The sequence below is a fragment of the Salminus brasiliensis genome, chromosome 19 (genome assembly GCF_030463535.1).
Source record: "Salminus brasiliensis chromosome 19, fSalBra1.hap2, whole genome shotgun sequence".
Taxonomy (NCBI): Eukaryota; Metazoa; Chordata; class Actinopteri; order Characiformes; family Bryconidae; genus Salminus; species Salminus brasiliensis.
This window is the reverse complement of record NC_132896.1, coordinates 23,036,520-23,049,777: the sequence shown is the minus strand read 5'-3', so window position 1 is coordinate 23,049,777 and position 13,258 is coordinate 23,036,520. Positions and strand designations below refer to the sequence as shown.

At 35.9% G+C, this 13,258-nt stretch overlaps 2 protein-coding genes across 5 annotated transcripts in view; both read left to right on the top strand.

Moving 5' to 3' along the window:
* The window catches only part of il1rapl2 (interleukin 1 receptor accessory protein-like 2), a 244,302-nt gene extending 237,618 nt beyond the window's left edge, over nucleotides 1–6,684 (top strand). Inside the window, exons 10-11 of the mRNA XM_072663356.1 lie at nucleotides 1,293–1,463; nucleotides 5,133–6,684. Coding sequence (XP_072519457.1) covers nucleotides 1,293–1,463; nucleotides 5,133–5,827 — 866 coding nt within the window. The 3' untranslated portion in view covers nucleotides 5,828–6,684. The remainder of the gene's footprint in view (nucleotides 1–1,292; nucleotides 1,464–5,132) is intronic.
* A 2,022-nt stretch (nucleotides 6,685–8,706) lies between these two features.
* LOC140540862 (mitogen-activated protein kinase kinase kinase kinase 4) overlaps nucleotides 8,707–13,258 on the top strand; it is a 46,503-nt gene continuing 41,951 nt past the window's right edge. For 2 of the 4 annotated variants that reach the window (XM_072663302.1, XM_072663300.1), the window contains exons 1-2: nucleotides 8,718–8,963; nucleotides 10,312–10,377. In XM_072663302.1, the coding sequence (XP_072519403.1) occupies nucleotides 8,907–8,963; nucleotides 10,312–10,377 (123 nt within the window). In that variant the 5' untranslated portion in view covers nucleotides 8,718–8,906. Of the gene's footprint in view, nucleotides 8,964–10,311; nucleotides 10,378–13,258 lie in introns of all 4 variants that reach the window. The other 2 variants (XM_072663303.1, XM_072663301.1) reach the window with 2 other exon arrangements.

Here is a 13,258-nt window from a genome sequence, read left to right as displayed (position 1 = left end):
ACCTAAATTGACTCTTCACTATCTGCCTAACTATCATGTCTTTTTATGTTATTTATTTTTCTTTGAACATTTTACTAATTTACTAATTACAAAATGTACTAATTTACTAGTCTAAAATTTGACTTGACATTTGACATTTAGGCTCAAATTAATGCCTGAGTAATGTAAGCATTGTGCTAGACAATCACATTAATCTCTTACAATAAATACAATAATTAAGAAAGACAAGGACAAAAATGCAGAGATATTTAGCATACTATGACATGTAGGTGTGCCTTGGAAGGTGAGGTCTGAGCTTTCTCTAAGCTAGCCAGCACAAAACTATTTAAATTGCTGCTGACATAGTATTATTGTACAGCTCTAGTGGTGTAGCTGGGAATTAAAGAGGGGGTGAGTGAGTGGCATGTTGTGTTCTGTAATGAGCTGACATATATAATAATAATAATAATAATACATTAATAATACAATTAGTTAATTAATTAAATTATAGTATATTAAACATGAAATACTAGTATGCATGACATCTGACATAATCACAGCACCAGGTTCACTGAATTCTAACAGCTTACAGTTTACTTTGTGAGATCAGGATTAGGGCTATTGTTACAATAGCAGAACCTTATAACCTTTATAATATTCTTTAAAATAAATATAGCAGGTTATCCAACATAGGGAAGAATCATTTAACAGTGCGGAACCATGTATTAGTTGTTATGGGTCTATGGTACTACAGAACACCTGAATGTCTTTTTAAGTAAATAGGTTAAAATAGAATTAAATAGTACTGTAGAATCCCTGCATGACAAATTATGGGACAACATTTTTGATCATCCAATTAAGAGAACAACCTAGTGCAAAGCATTTGTTTTCCATTTAATTGGGAAATTTATGAGCATCCAGTGGCGAAACATAATAACAGAAACACACATACTGTGCTTTTATTTAATAAAAAGTGATAATACATCCAATATGTTATGTAATAGAGTCTCATCTATATACAAAGTCATTGACAAGACTGAAAACATTTCAGTTCCATGGGTAGAATTGATCGTAAATAAACACTGGTTCTGTCAATGCATTACCCAAGTAAAAACACATACGATCATTTAACATTATTAATTGTCCATTAGTTTACCTGCTGGCTGAATATTTAGCCGTTTATTTCCACACTCTACTTAATGTGTATAAGGGCTCGCAAAGGATACTCTTTTATTTGTTCCTAGCTGAAAAACATTTAAAAAGGTTGAATCAATTCAATTATGTAATAACAGAACTGTTTACTTTGCTCACAGACAACAAAGAGTATGATGCCTACCTCTCGTACACCAAAGTGGACCTGGACTCAGTGGCTCGAGAAGTAAGCGAGGAGGAGCAGTTTGCTTTGGAGATATTGCCGGATGTGTTGGAGAAACACTATGGCTACAAGCTCTTCATTCCAGACCGTGACCTCATTCCAAGCAGCAGTAAGTTTCAGGCATCTATTGAAATACTTCTATTGAAATACTTGGTCTACTCCAAGCTGACAGTTTGTTTGAAAATTTCTGTTTGAAATGTTGTTAAGTGCATTAAACATATTCATGAATTTTAGTTGTATGTCACCTGTAGATGCATACGTTATCAGCCACCCTCTACCATGTCAATCAGTGCTAAGACAGATATAGTAGAGGCATGTTACAGTGTATTGTGCTGGTCAGAGATCTCTTCATTTTCATATTGACAATACTGTAATCTATTAAACTTTTTAATGCACAGAATTTTACTCAATATGTCAAGAGTCCCACCCACAATCAAGGACGTAGTTCAGATTTAGTGATTTAAGGACAAACACATGACACACAGGAATGAACACATGAATACAATGCTCATTTTTCACCTGATCCATCTACAGAAAATGAAAACTTTTGGCTGCTTTTTAAGTATAAAGGTGCTTAATTAATAAAGTTTATTATTGTTGTTTTTGGAGATTGTAATCACCCCAGTGTTCCTGTTGGTGTTACAATAGTCTACTAACCAGAAATATTAATCCAATTATGGTTGACATGTCTGTTACCAGTGTGCCACAAACATTAGCTTGCCACTACCATGTTACATTACTGCTGTGCAGATAATGATTCACTGCCCAAATAATGTCTGATCAGCCGTGGTTCTCTGGTGGTCCCTCTACTTATTTGGATAGGGTAGTGGGTGCACAAATTGTGCAGCAACAGATGGTCTGCAGTCAGTAATTGTATACCTGCAAGGTATACCTGATCAAATAGCAACTCAGTGTATACTGTCAAATAATGGAATAAATTAGTCAGAGTGATAAGCTTTTTGGAAACTTTTAATGTTTTTTGCTAAGTCGTTATTAGATCTCCAGATGAGCTATATCAGAAATATTGGTGGTGAGTTGGCCCAGCACACCAAATCAATGACAGATTAACTTGCATTTTCCGGTCCTGGATGGGAGACTCTTGCAATCTGGCTTGCCATTTATTTCGCTGTCAGGAAGAATAAAATCAAGAGCATATCCTAATCTCATATACAACTGCTGCCCTACATTTGTCATCTTTTCACAAACAGTGAGGCAAACAAATATGCCAATAAACACTGATAACTGTGAGGCTCTTGGCCCAAAGGAAAATGCACCAGAATTCTCAATCTGTTTTAGCTGTCCCTCGGTCACAAGCAAAGTCGTGGAAAGCTTCTTTCATGTCACTAAAATATACGACAGCTGTCTGAAAATAATATTGCTGTAACCCATATTTTATTGACTGATGTTTGCCTTGTGCCTTGAATTCCTGATACACCTATGCACATTATATTGACCTACATTGATAGGCTACCAAAGATTGTGTCCACTAAATGCATGATTGATTCAAATGTTTACATAATTTATAAAAAGAATCTCAGATTTTCAAACATTATTGGCAAGAGTAAGCAATTAAATTAAGTGTAAGTGCTTTATTTCAGTGCATATTGCAAGTTAATGTCCACATATTGCATTATTAGGACAAATCTAATTATCAATATTTTTATAAATAAAAAAACTAAAAACATGGTAAAAGAAAAAAGGGGCAATTAAGAGAATAAAGCAGTAGCCTCCAAAGACATTTACAAATGATCTTTACATCATTTGTTTAAATAACCATGTCGGTTTAAAAAAAGAAAATAACAAAAACAGAGACAAAAGTACTTAAGTAAGTAACTTAATTGAAAGGAACTTAATTCCCACTGACTCAAAATGCCTAAAAGATAATAAAAAAGTAAGCCAACCAATGTCGATTACAGTGTTTTTACTGTAGTTAAGTGGTGATATTAGTTTCTTCATTGTGTGTATATTGATTGATATATTGATTTGAACTGATCCAGTGGTTCAAATCAGAGTATCACTAATCTGTATTAACCATGGTAAAGTCACTGAAATACATGAATGACAAATTATAATATGTTAAAATACATCATTAATTAAGAAGTTAACAATTTCTAATTTTTTATACTAACAAATGTCTGAACAGTGGGCTAAAGTTACCAAGTAACATAATGATCAATTGCACTGCTGGTCAATGTATCAGAGCCAGATACCCAGTGCTTTCCTCAGAGCATGTTGGTTGTGCGATGACATTGCATCAGCAGATGTCCGTAAAAAGAGGCAATGGCTGGCTGTGTATGTGTCTGTGGAGGCATGTATTGGTTATCATCCTCCTAGTGTTGGGAGGACCGCATGTGATAGGGGAACAATATGTATGGGTTGGGTAATTGGCGATCCAAATTGGATAAAAATCAGAAATAAAACAAAAATAAAATAAATCAATAATAATGTTAAATGAACAGTACAGTGCTTTTAAATGAATTGACTTCAGTTGGGTGTGTGTGGCACCATGTGATAGATCTGTCCAGGGGGGGTTTCCTGCCTTGAGCCTAATGATTATGGGCTCTGGACAAACTGACCCTGACCATGAAGAAGTACAAAGATGCATAGATGCCTAATTTAAAACTCAACTGAAGTGTGCAGTATTGAGTAACATTTAAAAGGGTGTTGAGTAGACAGCTTTCTGTGCATCAGTAATACAGGTTTGTGGCATGTGTGGTGATTGACAAGCTAGGTGGTAGTTGCCAGATACATGGTTCTATTAAACTGGCAACTCAGTGTATAGTATTGTACAGTAGAAAGAAAGGAGTTTACACTGCCCTTACTGTACTGAGTTTTTCATTATGAAAAGGACACTGAAAAGTGATCATTTCATTTTAGGATTGCATAATCTACTCTCTGTATGTAATCTGATCTTTACATCATTTGTTTAAATAACCATGTCAGTTTAAAAAAAGAAAATAACAAAAAAAGAGACAAAAGTACTTAAGTAAGTAACTTAATTGAAAGGAACTTAATTTCCACTGACTCAAAATGCCTAAAAGATAATAAATCAATAAATAAATCAAAAATAATGTTAAATGAACAGTACAGTGCTTTTAAATGAATTGACTTCAGTTGGGTGTGTGTGGCACCATGTGATAGATCTGTCCAGGGGGGTTTCCTGCCTTGAGCCTAATGATTATGGGCTCTGGACAAACTGACCCTGACCATGAAGAAGTACAAAGATGCATAGATGCCTAATTTAAAACTCAACTGAAGTGTGCAGTATTGAGTAACATTTAAAAGGGTGTTGAGTAGACAGCTTTCTGTGCATCAGTAATACAGGTTTGTGGCATGTGTGGTGATTAACAAGCTAGGTGGTAGGTGCCAGATACATGGTTCTATTAAACTGGCAACTCAGTGTATAGTATTGTACAGTAGAAAGAAAGGAGTTTACACTGCCCTTACTGTACTGAGTTTTTCATTATGAAAAGGACACTGAAAAGTGATCATTTCATTTTAGGATTGCATAATCTACTCTCTGTATGTAATCTGATCTTTACTCTCTGTATGTAACAAGTTAATTATCTCTGTTTCTCTCTCTCTCTCTCTCTCTCTCTCTCTCTCTCTCTCTCTCTCTCTCTTCTCTCTGTCTCTCCCTCCCTCTCTCTCTCTCTCTCTCTCTCTCACACACACACACACATACACGCACACACTCACTCACACATTAATCACCTCTCTCTCACTCACTGTTTCTCCCTCTGCCACACATTAATCACCTCTCTCGCTCTCTCGCCAGTCTACATTGAGGACCTGGCGCGAAGCGTGGAGCAGAGCAGGCGCCTCATCATAGTGCTAACCCCCGAGTTTGTGGCTAGGCGAGGATGGAGCATCTTCCAGCTGGAGACTCGGCTGCACAGCATGCTGGTGACGGGTGAGATCAAGGTCATTATGATAGAGTGCGCTGACCTGCGCAATGTAATCAACTATCAAGAAGTGGAGACGCTCAAGCACACCATCAAAGCTCTCTCTGTCGTCAAGTGGCGAGGGCCCAGGAGCAACCAGCTCAAGTCCAAGTTCTGGAAGCAGGTGATCTATGAGATGCCGGCGAAAAAAAAGGAGACTCTTTCTCGTCGGCAGGTGCTGGACTCGGGCGAACAGGGCCTGTTTGGCGACCTACAGGCTGTCTCCACCATCGCCGTGACTACCACCTCACCTTCAGTGGCACCTACCCATGCTGACATCCCAGACTTTAACCAGTCTAGCCACCAGCAGATGCGACACTTCTGCCGGAGTTATGAGTACGAAATGCCAGCATCAACAGTTCAAATAGCCACACTCAGCAATCGTCACATGTATTGCAATATCCCCATGACACTGCTCAATGGGCAGGTGACGCAAAACAACACCGGTGGAAAGACAAAGCAGGAAATTCACTTGAACAGCACATTTGTCCCATTGTCTAGCCGAGAACTGACCAGTGACATCTGGTAGAAACCTTATCAGCAATATCTTCCAAGTTCTGCTGTTTTTTGTTTTTATTTCTTTTTGTTACTTTAAATCTGCATGAAGATTCATAGGATTTTAAAACAGACTAAAGAAAATGTTTTTTGCTCTTTACAAATCTTTCATCAGCGATGTTAATTTACCTTTTTTTCCAGCCAAAAAAACTAATATAAAGTTGCAATGGATAGAAATTTCCTACTTGAATTTCTCCTTTTTGGAGACAGAGTAATAAAAATACCTTGTTTTTTCATGTGCAGGGTGTGAATATAATGTACAGTTTCATATCTGCTAAAAAAAGAACGGACTTACATAGAATGTTTTTTTCTTTTTCTTTTTTTTACTCTTTTTTTAAGTGAATAACTGCTTTGGTCATCACAGCACAATTATATAAGAAGGTGGAACACATTGGATGTTAGCTTTAAAAAAGATATTACGATATTTATTTAAACAAACAAATCATGTTTAAATTTACAAAAAAGTAATGTATTTGTTTGAAGCCTAAATATTAATATATCTGAGTATTAAACTACAGTTTGCTTGATTTTGTGTCAGGTCTCCTCTCTGAGGACTTAAAATCCAATTTTAATCTAATCTGTTTTATTAAGAACTTGCTTTTTTGTTTGTCTGTTTGTTTGTCTGACAGACCTTACAGTTGTTCCTTGTATCACACACAAGAATCCAACATTATAACAATTAATTGTATTGATTTTAATACTTACAAATATTATTCAATGCACTTTTTGTATGTCATGACACCTCTACCATGAAAGCCTCTGACGTAAAATGTATTCTGTAGCCAACACTGACATTGAGATTTTTAGAGAGATTAAAGAACACCAAATTTTCTTGGTGATTTCATGTCATCTTTTCATGAGATACTACACTCTAGAGACCTCTCTGCTATTCCTGTCATGATAAAAAAAAATATTTCTTATATACCATATATATGCATTTTGTATGTGGAAATACAAGTACTACAGTAATTTTATTCCATATGTTTCTTAAAAGCAAGCAGCACTAATAACCAGGGGTACCAGGCATTAAGTAACTCAACAGCACCATCTAGAGACAATAAATAGACATTGTGGTAGTTACTAAGCATACTATTATTATTATTATTATTATTATTATTATTATTATTATACATTAGATTATATGATCACTATTTTGTAGACTTATTATTTTCATGAAACCATTTCCCAACGAAGTATTCCTATTAGGCCACTTTTTGGCTACCTATTAGGACATTTTTTTTAAATCACCAAATTTAAATCCTTGCCAGCGGTGTTAGGTGTAACCTATTAGCAATAAGTAGTGTACACTGTAAATCTATTAGGATATTATGTATTTGTCTCTGTACAGTTTTAAAGGTGTACTCAGTTTACAATGCAAACAGTTAATGTGGTTCAGCTCACATATTAATTAAGGAAGCAAGTTTTCCCTTGTAGAAATTACAACAGTTTATACAATGTTTGAGGCATTTTATTGGCATGTAGAGTACATTGGTCTTTAGTATTTACATGTTTATCCTTTGCATGCAAAATGTCTGAAAATCACCAGGTGTTGGTGATGCTCTTGGATGCGGTCTTTACTTTAGCTCCTGCTTGTTTTAGAGGCTAGCCCCCTCAAGTTGTTATTCGTCATGTGAAAGGAAATGTCAATTGCATTCAGATCAGTAGTCAGTCTGATTTAAACTTTGAAGAACTCCAATAGTATAAATAGCTGACCAGTGAGTTTGAGGCCATTTCCATGAACATGAGCTGATATTTCTATACACATCAGAATTCATGTTGCTACTGCTGATCACCGATCGTCGATGAATATGGAGGAGACATAGTTTGTATCAGCCCCAGCACCATGTTTTACAAATAAGGTGGTATGCTATTGATCCTAGGCTTTACTCTTGCCATTTTATACAAGCTAATCTTTCCACGTGATCTTTTTCCGCAAAGTCAATATTTGGAAATTTGCCGTCTATCGTACGTAATAAAGAGGAAAATCCCTCTAGTTGAGAATCAAGCAAACATGCGGATTTGGCTACAGACGCAGAACATATTTTTTAAACTCTTGGGGGCGCACAAACTTCAGTTGGAACATGTCCCGCGTCATTTATTGGCATTAAACAGTTTTTGTTGGACAAATCACTTGTTTTAACAAAACGCTACCAGGAGTATGAATGTCAAAATGTTTGAAGATAAAAAAGAATTTACTATGTCTTTAATAATTTCTCCAACAGTTGATTTTGGTAAAATTGGCCGATGTCTCTGACAATTGTGTTATTGTTTATCAGCTTTATCAGATTTTTCTTACGTTCATTGGCGCTCACGTCCTTGTGTTGGCAGTAAGCAAAAGCACACTACGAAGATGGCAAAATTCTAGCTTTCTTATACCTGCACTGATTTATTACAACAGTTTAATACAACACGCTAGAAATTGTACTTATTGTATTACAGCTCGTTTTCCTTTTATTTCAAAGCAACTCCGTTTCCTAAATCATACGTCCTGCGTGTGCTTCGTCTTAATAAAGCCCCCTCTGTAGCCTGCACACAGTTTATAGGTCCACTGTTGCTCAGGCTGGGTTCTCTAGCCTTGGGTCACGGTGGACTGAAGAGTGACAGTCATGAAAGAGGTTCATTAACCACGCACGGTGTACGACCTGTTACACTTACAGCTAGAGAAGGTGATAATTATAGTTACGTTCTTCCTTATTTATGTGAACGCTTTCAAAAGGTAGCTACGTGTTCAAAAAACAGCAAACAAGCAACTAGCTCCAGCAGCTTAAATCGTACTGAAAAGGGATGATTCGAGGATCATTTGTAGCGTCGTACCCTTTGAAACAAAACATCTTTATAAAGAAAACAGCTGAAATGTAGCTAGCTACTTTCACATGCAGAGGAGGGGCACATTTTCGGTTTCCTGAGCGTGTTCCGGGTTTGGCTGGACGAGCGCTTCCAGGATTTGTCTACAGTCTCTCAGAAGAATGGACAGAAACGGTGACAAACGTTTTTTTTAAGTTATCACTACTAGCTAGTTTCTGTCTTGTTGATGGGCCGAGTGACTCGCTAAAATGGCAAGAGACTGCGCTGCAAGGAGCCTGGACAACATTGACCTTACCTCGTTACGGGTAAAAATGTTTGTCGTCATCTAAAATTGCTAAAATGTTAAACTACAGTTTCGGGATTCATTTAGCTAGCAACTAACAAGCGATGTTCACAAATGTCTTAATTAGTTAGCTTATGTCAAAATACAACGCATTTAAAGTTTTGGGTGCAATGCTCTACTATTTGTCTTTGGCAGACCAAAAAAACCGTTAGCACTACATGTCAGGGCAAGACTTTTTTAATGGTGACAGAAGTAACAGAAGAAGCTCTGAAACAGCCACTTTCGTCCATTTTTTGTCTCCGCCTTATTTTGTACTCCACTGCCATAATCACGGGCCTGTAGTTAGAAGTGTGACCTCAGTAAACTAACTTGCAGCTAGGTAGCACTAATGTTATTTCTATTTTGCTCTCCCCCTAAGTATTTGCCTTCCTGTAGCTTTCACCTCTAGCCCAAATCTTAGTTATATCCCTGTTCCAAATAAGCTAAACTCGACAGGGTGGTGTAACTGTAGTGGACTCAGTAACCTCAAAACTATGTTAATAAACAGTTACACTTAATGTGAAGGCTGTCTATATCGGGGCTTAATCGCACATGCAGAGAATAGCTGAATCAATATCTAACTATTATGCCAGTAAACGTAAAATGAAATGAGACGTTTCATGAAGTAAATTACATTGTATTGACTTCAGGGTCCCTAAACATGCAGTGACGAACACATTTTCCTTGCGTTACACTGTTATAAACGTATCATCAAGAAATATATAAGTACACCATATGCCAGAACATCTCACACATATGTTAAAGTACAAAAATATAATTTCCATTAAAGAGCCACATACCATATTTTCTGTGTTTTTTTTTTGTCTGGAGTCTGATCTCCTTAATAGAAATGAATCAAAATAAAACAACATACTAATTGTAGGCGTATAATATAGTGTGTACTTTTGTACTTTTTTGGTAGGTGACTTAAGTTCCATTTACTTATTTACAACTGATATTTTCATATAGACATCTGCCACATTACCTGGGAATGATTCTTAATAGCAGTGCCAATACTATGCCAATACGTAGTCCTTCACTTCATAAAACATCTTGTCACCCTGCAAATACTGACAGAAGCTGTTCATTTATACTCCACCATAACATTTTAACTGCCAATGTAGTACTTATGCATGTGTTCAAATGAAGTGTAAAATCTCCTTATGTTAAACATTTCTAAAACATACATTCCCATATTATACATCATACATTCACATATTAAATTAACTATCCATGAATTCCTCTAAATTCATGAAGTAACACATTACTATTAGTAAAATTTGATAACATATACTCATATATCATTCAATTTATGCTATGTTTCATTTTAGGATCCTGCTGGCATATTTGAGCTTGTTGAGGTGGTTGGTAATGGAACATATGGTCAAGTTTATAAGGTTTGTGTATTTGTTTCTATTTTTTAATTGGTTTATACTTACAGATATGTAGATAAGTCACATTACTGTATATTGGTAAGACTTTAGAATACACTCCCAACTCCTAAAAATAATTATAAATAAATAAATAAAGTCCAGACATTAGTCACAAAACCCGAGCCTAAATCCAAGAGAGCACAATTGTCCATGCTCTCTCTGGGTGGGTAGATGGAGCTTTTTTCCCTCATCACTCCTAAGAGATGTTGGCTGGCACGGGTATCTGTTAGCTGATGCAGTGGATCTGGGGACCCCGCGCTTCCAGCGTGTCTGCAGCCTGGCAATGCCGCACCGCCAGCAGTTCGAAAAGAGCCATGGCTCTTTTGAAAAGAGTCATACTCCTTGCGTTAAATATTCAAATTCCATGATGTCTCATAGATGGTTATTGGATAGAAAGACAGTAGAGTTTGTGGTTATAATCAATACTGAGGAATTTAATACAAAGATATATTTGAGCTTTTAGTGAAAAATAAAACACCTCAGATACAACTATACTCACTGATACCATATTGCACATTCTCTCACCCGGGTATGATGACACAGACTATAATATATACAAAGCAATATAGCTGCTCTGTTGCGCTTGTCTGTGTTTAGCAGACACTTTTTCTGGGCTGCAACACTATTCTGAGAACAAAAACTAGAGGAGTAAGGTGTGGCTAAATCCAAAGCGTTTGTTTTGGTCTGAGATTCTAGTGCTCTAGTGGGACATCTAGTGGCAAAAATAATCACATAGGCTAGCTTTAAAAAGACATTTCTTAATATTTATTTGCTTAGTTAAATAACCTCTATTAAAACGAAGTCCAAATGTCCATATGTTTAATATGTTAATATGTTTAATGTCTATATGATTTTTTTCATTTGATTGATGTTATTATATATGATTTTATATATATATATGGTATTGCAAATACACTTAAATAATAAAGTAAAATTTACTTAAAAAAATATTACTAAATTTAAATTAGATCATCAGTTTCGACCTTGATATTTATCTACAGCTGCCATGTACCCATATGGAGAGCTGCTCAAGTGTGGTTTTAGATAGATATATTTCACACTCTTGGGTGGGACCAGCATTCTCATCAAAGTTAAAAATAAATTTTGCTGTTCTGAAAGTGCTTTTGACATGGTCGTAGTATAAGTAGACCATGAGTCTGTAGGGTAAAGAACTTGGGCTGGACATCTGGGCAACTTCTGCATATGCAATCTGAGTCATGAATGCAAGATAAGACTAAGGAACAAGGTGGATATGGAAGGATTGGAAGGAAGAGAATAAACAGAAATTGTCTTTCTGCTGTGTCTGACAGTCTTTAATGCTGTGTGTATCTCTGACTTGATTATTGAATAAAACACAGCATGTTTGGACCCTTTAGAATACTTAGTCTACTTGTTCTACTACTTTAGTCTGGTACACAAAGTTCTGGTACACAAGTGCCAGTATCCCAGTAAAAAGTAGGATAGTTAATTTTTACAGCTTTTGCCTTTATTAGTGTTTACCCTACCGTGCCTAACTGGCCCACAGACCTGTTTATTATGAAATTCCCCAGTGTTGCTGATGGCCAGTCCATTATTAGAAATACTTTTTTTTGGACAGCACTTCCTGTTTTTGTCTTTGTCATATAATACACTGTGATGGTGTTATGAGGGGCTTTACGGCAGCTAGGGAAATGTAAGGAAATCCCATGTGGACAGAATTATTCTCAAGAGGTACTATTTTTCAGACAGCTCCTGTTTGAAGGACCAAGTAACTCCCCCACAGTGACTGCAATGATTGAAAAGAATGTAGTGCTTCACATAATATATATTTAGCTTTTTTACTTAAATATATATTTATTATTTTACTTTATTTAAACGTACGTTGTTGAAAAATACTGTGAACAACAGTGTGTTTAATTAACATATCTGTCCTATATAGTAATAATATAATTATTATTATAATAACGAAGAAAAATATCCTCCCATGGACCTTCTAACTTCCTTTCTGTTGACAGGGAGTGCTAGTATGACACCATCTGGTTTTTGTGAGTGACCCATGTGCTGGAGAAGTTTGAAGCAGGAAGGATTTGTTGAGAAAGCGGTTTCCTATGCCAGTGCTGTTTTATAATCACCTTGCCCTAAAACAAAAAAGCTTACTACTCTACCACTGTGTTATACATATTGGCTGCTTCTCTGCGTTTCTAACTGTGCAATGGCTACAATACAAGGAAAGTAAGGATGTAAAAGAACAATGCTTGTGATACAGTGGTTGTGACGTCTTGAGATAAAAATTTTGAAATAATAAGAGATTAAAGAAACCAATTCCCCTTGTGAAATTGTCTAAAAAGGAAATCCTAGTATATTCTGAAGTTAGCAAAACTGTTGTAACACATGGTATCATGTGGAATGGATATGTTGACACAGCTGACTTTAGTATAATTATTACTGTGTTAAATGTAGTTTGTTTAAATTTTATGACATTAAAAAAATATGTTTTTCAAGGAACACATTACATTATAATAAATGGAAAATATACAAATGCATTTATTTCATAACATCACAAAAGCAGGACAGATGTGGGATTTATTCAAAATATACAGTGGGGAAAAAAAGGTATTTAGTCAGTCACCAATTGTGCAAGTTCTCCCACTTAAAAAGATGAGAGAGGCCTGTAATTAACATCATAGGTAGACCTCAACTATGAGAGACAAAATGAGAAGATTTTTTAGAAAATCACATTGTCTGATGTTTAAAGAATTTATTTGCAAATAATGCTGGAAAATAAGTATTTGGTCAATAACAAAAGTTCATCTCAATACTTTGTTATATATCCTTTGTTGGCAATGACAGAGGTCAAACGTTTTCT